Source organism: Genypterus blacodes, unplaced genomic scaffold (assembly GCF_046128005.1).
Source record: "Genypterus blacodes isolate CSIRO-AG114 ecotype Tasmania unplaced genomic scaffold, CSIRO-AGI_Gbla_v1 ptg000139l_1, whole genome shotgun sequence".
Lineage (NCBI taxonomy): Eukaryota > Metazoa > Chordata > Actinopteri > Ophidiiformes > Ophidiidae > Genypterus > Genypterus blacodes.
In genome coordinates this window covers 1179713-1185044 of record NW_027466941.1, presented here as the reverse complement: position 1 = coordinate 1185044, position 5332 = coordinate 1179713, and the positions used below count along the sequence as shown (strand labels likewise).

The 5332-nt window shown below is 49.2% G+C and overlaps 1 protein-coding gene across 1 annotated transcript; it reads left to right on the top strand.

Moving 5' to 3' along the window:
• The first annotated feature begins 204 nt into the window (after positions 1-204).
• Positions 205-2395, top strand: adra2db (adrenergic, alpha-2D-, receptor b). Its single transcript, XM_076164770.1, has one exon. The coding sequence runs from the start codon at positions 586-588 to the stop codon at positions 1855-1857; it is 1272 nt and encodes a 423-aa protein (XP_076020885.1). The 5' UTR covers positions 205-585; the 3' UTR covers positions 1858-2395.
• The last annotated feature ends 2937 nt before the right edge of the window (positions 2396-5332 follow it).

Here is a 5332-nt window from a genome sequence, read left to right as displayed (position 1 = left end):
ATGGTCAACAAAACAAAAACAGAGCCCCAAGGCCTGCCTGAAGAGTGACACGATTTCACTCTCAGAGAATTCCCAAACCTCTCTCTCTCTCTCCCCCCCCTTCTCCCTCCCCCTGCCTCTCCCCCTCCCCCTGCCTCCCCCTCTCTACTTTAAGTTTAGAGATGGGCTGGCCCTCACGGTGATGTCACACACTTCACTCCCGCATGGACATTCATTCCATCAGCAGTGTGTTTTTCTCTCAGTGCGTCTCCAAAGCATCACAACGCAAAAAGCAGCTTTACGCACATGGCGATGACGGCGGAGGAGCATCTTCACTCGGGAAGGTTTGGATTACGAACTCTGCCAAACTCATGTGTGTGATGTGAGGGCACGTTGCTTCCAGAGGACAATTTCAAGGACCAACGACGGAGGGATTTGACTCCATGGAGACAAAGTTGTGCATGTAAGTGTTTGTACTCACCAGACGCGCCTCGATCTCCGCGCGTCAGTGGACGGCACCTCGGCGCAGCCCGTCGTTAAGTTACTTGAAACGGAAAATTGTGCAAATATAAGAAACATGAAACGCGAGGACAAACCCGAGTCAGAATGGATATAACGCGATTAAATCAGTCGATAGAAAACGTCTCCAAAGATGAGAACACCACGGACGCACCGCTCGCCTTCCCGCACACGGAGACCGCCGCGGCGCTCATCATCCTGGTGGTGACCGTGATCATCTCGGTCACCATCGTCGGGAACGTGCTGGTGATCGTCGCGGTGCTGACCAGCCGGGCTCTCCGTGCGCCCCAGAACCTTTTCCTCGTCTCGCTGGCGTCTGCGGACATCCTGGTGGCCACGCTGGTCATCCCCTTCTCCCTCGCCAATGAGGTCATGGGCTACTGGTACTTTGGCAGCACTTGGTGCGCGTTCTACTTGGCGCTGGACGTGTTGTTTTGCACATCATCCATCGTGCACCTGTGCGCCATCAGCCTCGACCGCTACTGGTCAGTCACCAAGGCGGTCAGCTACAACTTGAAGCGGACCCCCAAGCGCATCAAGTCCATGATCGCCGTGGTGTGGGTCATATCTGCGGTCATCTCCTTCCCCCCGCTCCTCATGACGAAGCACGACGAGCGGGAGTGTTTGCTCAACGACGAGACCTGGTACATCCTCTCCTCCTGCATGGTGTCCTTCTTCGCCCCGGGGCTCATCATGATCCTGGTTTACTGTAAGATCTACAAAGTGGCCAAGCAGCGCTCCTCCACCGTGTTCGTGGCCAAGAACGGCCTAGAGCGCCAGCCGTCCCAGTCTGAGACCTGTTTCGTGAGGAAGGACCGCTTTGAGATGGAGAGCCCCAGCAGCCAGAGCTCCGGGAGCCACCAGCCGAGGCAGGGGGAACTCGACGACATCGACCTGGAGGAGAGCTGCTGCCAGTCGGATACTAAACCTCGGAATCATCGCTTCACCAAACGCAGGAAGGTGGAGGGTTCCGACTGCTGCCCACCTCAGAACTGCCGCCTCTCCTGGGCCTCGGCCCGGGCCTCGCAGCTCTACCCGGAGCCTCAGTGCGCAGCGGCCCGGCAAACTCTGGCCGCGGCCAACAAGACTAAAGTGGCCCAGATGCGAGAGAAACGCTTCACCTTCGTCCTGGCGGTGGTGATGGGGGTGTTTGTGCTCTGCTGGTTCCCCTTCTTCTTCACCTACAGCCTGCACGCCATCTGCAGAGACCGCTGCTACATCCCGGGCGCACTTTTTAACCTTTTCTTTTGGATTGGTTACTGCAACAGTTCGGTGAATCCCATCATATACACCATTTTCAACCGGGATTTCAGGAAAGCGTTCAAGAAAATCGTGTGCAGAACTACTAAACGCACGTAAACACACATGGACACAGGGGATGGATCCTGCTGTGCCTGAAATGAGGGAAACAAACTGTAACCCAACCCCCCCTCCAAAACCCTATCATGTAATTATACCATATCAAAGTACTGATCAAGTCTTTAAATGTCCATGAATACAAATGTCAAAGTGCAGCAGAACGGTCAGTTGTTTAAAGTTGTTCTACATTGTGAGATATGTGATATATAAGTTGTAATATATAGGCCACTGTATTATAAGTCCTCTGAACCTGCACTTTTGCATAAGAAACCATAAGAAATGCAATTCAATCAATATTTTATGTTGTAGCAAACTGTGAGAACAAGAAGAAGAGTGGAAACGGAGGATTCCCTTTACAGTGGGTGTTGTAAGTTCAAGACAGAGGATTAATATCCTCCATCTATAAGACATGAGCCAGGGGATAAGCAGGCAAGTTACTAACGCCTGCGAATGTCTGTGTGTTCGTGTGTCAGGGAAAATCCAGTTTCTAGCCCAGTTTATCACCCGGAGTAATGTTTTGCATGATTAAAATGTTTGGCACTGTTACAGATCCATGTTCATCTTTCTTTGCTGGCTGTTCCATGTGTGCACTTACAGGCTGTCCAGCTGGGCTCTCAGTCTCTTATCAGTGAACCCCCCCCTCAGATTTACATAACACTCTAATCTCACACCACCACCATCACACAATCAACACCAAGCCAGTGGCCAAAATGAGCAATGTGTGTGCGAAAGCTTTGGATAAAACACAATATTCCACTTCAGCACTTCAACATTCTGCCATGCAGCCCGATTGAGAGCAGATGATTGTTCCAAATGTCACCCAAATCTTTATTTTTGCTTTCAAGTTCATGTTTTCCTGATCACGAGGCCCACGCATTGATATTTGTGAACGTGCTGAAGTGTGTGACGCACACAAAACAAACAGTAATCCCTGAAAATAACTTGATACGGATATCGCAGGCGGAAGTCACTTGGGTTCAGTCTGATATCCAAAAATCAAGATTTAGATTATAATCCTGTTATGTAAACCTGTGAGAAGCACAGAGAAGTACACACACACAACAGGTCAAATATATTGACGAGTTGAGGAAATAGCTACAGTTCACAGCCACATGCAAAAGAAAAGGTAGAGAATGAAGGCATTGTTTACAGCAGGTCGCCTATTTCAGTCTTAATCGATTCAATCCAGCGGTGGAACAAATACATCTTGACATCTAAGGTTGAGCGGAAAAAACCTGTAGCTCCAATTTTGCAGATTGTAAATATTGGACCTCTTGACCTCTGTCCCTTTGTTAAACTCTTGAGATGATGCCAATGTGACATTCTGCACAAGAGTGAAACGAGGCTGAGATGCAAACTAAACTAACCAGACATGGCAGCGAGGCCTCTCTCAAATTTAGTGGCACAAAGTGGAAATACTCAAGGATGTATACCTCAAAACAGCACTTAAGGAAGAGGATGCATAGTGTGGTGTTTTTTTTATGATGCTTATGGGATGTGTATGTTTGGGAACGCTTGTATTTCTCTGGGAAACTATTGAAGTGGAAGGAAAGCTGCCCGGCATTCACATCAACCTATTGTAAGCGCTTGTGTGTGTGCTGTGGAGAAACACGCTATTTATATCCTCTCAGGAATGTCTTCAAAGCGCTCCTACGGCTCTCTGGCACCTCGCCAGGAACAATCAGGCAGTGCGAGGGGTCTGGTGCGTTTAGAAAAGAAAAGATTAATGAAGGAAATTTAGTAAAATCACGCAGAGTTTGACACGACTTTGACTGCTGGAGGATCATCAAAGGGGGACGGAGCGACGGAGCGACGGAGGGAAGGAGGCCGCGTGTTTCCTTTTGTCTCGTCGAGTGTCAGCGTATAATTCATGAAGGTAATTAGACGGTCTGAGTGAAGTGGCGTCGGTTTTGAGGAGGCCAAACTTCATCTGGGAGGCATTCAGGTGCTCTTCAAACAAATGAAACGTCCGTGCCGAGTTCCACTTAGCAGAGGTTGAACAGACGAGGATCGGAGTCACTCTACACGTTAATGTGATGCTGATGCAGACGTGTAAAACATGCGATTTGATTACTCCGGGGAGCGCCGCCATCATTACCGCACGGACGCTCCATTATCTACCAAGGAAATATCTTCATGAGCCTCCAACACGCGTTTCATTCTCTTCCTGATAGAGTCGTGGCGGCGTCGCTTATTAGACGAGAAGCAGACTCCCCTGTCGAATCTTTCCTCCCAATTTAATTATCTTTCCAAACAACTGCTCCATCGCCGTTAAAATGGAACACCACGCTTTTAATTAGCCGCAGTGTTTCTTGTTGCCATGCATTTCCGGGCATGTTTGGTTAAACGCAACATTTCCTTTGAATCTATCGCATTGAATTTTTAAAAAAGTTAGAAACAACAAGAGGGGAATTACTGGCAGTGTTTGATTATTTTCTGTGTAAATGCTGTGGTAATTGCGTTTCTGGTCCAATGTTGAGTCTTCGCCGCTTCCCCGGTTTGCACTCCAGTCTCGTCTTTTCTTTTAAAGCCTTGTAAACAAAGCTGGAGGCCATTTCGGGATGAGAAGCAGAACTGCCACAGACTTAATGAGAGCTCCAGACCAACAGGACGTGGACCAAAACATTTCCCGGTGTTAGATGTCCGTAGGAAAAGCTGTATTCCGGCCGGCTCGAAGCGGAGGAGACGGGCAGCGGCGAAAGGTCAGAGCCAGCTGTGAGGCTTGTTTAGGGTCAGGAGTATGGGCAGGGCCATCTCCGGTCGCTATAGGAACAGGAGATGTGGCTATAAATGTTTCAGAATGGGTGCAGAGCAGGAAAAAAGGAGGCAAATGGGCCGGGAGAGCGCAATGCAGAGAGCAGCGGCTTGTTGTCCTCCTCTGTATTAACCTTGTTTGTCAGATTCAATGCGACATCTGTGGGTAATTGCCTTCTTCAATTGTCTCTAACAAGATAAGGGTTGGGAGTGAGCAAGGCCGAACCTGCGAGAGGCGGCGCGCATCTGGGGAAGAGGAAGAAGAGGAACTATCTATCATCAGTGTAAATCAGGTGGTGTCACGTCGCTCTCAGTGAGGATGCAACCGATCCCGTCCGGCCCCTCTAGGCCGCTCTGCTTAAGGCCAGAGAGCAGACGCACCGCATAATTCACAGCGGTGTAGAAGAGATCAAAACCACTGCAATGCCGCCTCGCGGAAAGCAGACAAATTACTGGCCTCTTTTCGTAACAGGTGCAAACAGGTCCTGCATCCTGAAACACACACACACACACACACACACACATCAGAAACTGTTCCTTCTCAGGTTGGACAAAGGCAGGAAAGTTTTGGACAACCTGGCTTTTGTTTTTAGACGTTTTTATCCACGACATCTTCATGAAACCCGCACGTGTTCAACTCTAACCCACCGAGATTTCACCAGTTTAGATAATTTGGTTGAATTTGAGCTTTGTTTGTTTGCCTGAGCACCCACGTTGCTTG

Coding starts and splice junctions, on each gene's coding strand:
- adra2db (XM_076164770.1), top strand. CDS start 586: ATGGATATAACGCGATTAAATCAGTCGATAGAAAACGTCTCCAAAGAT.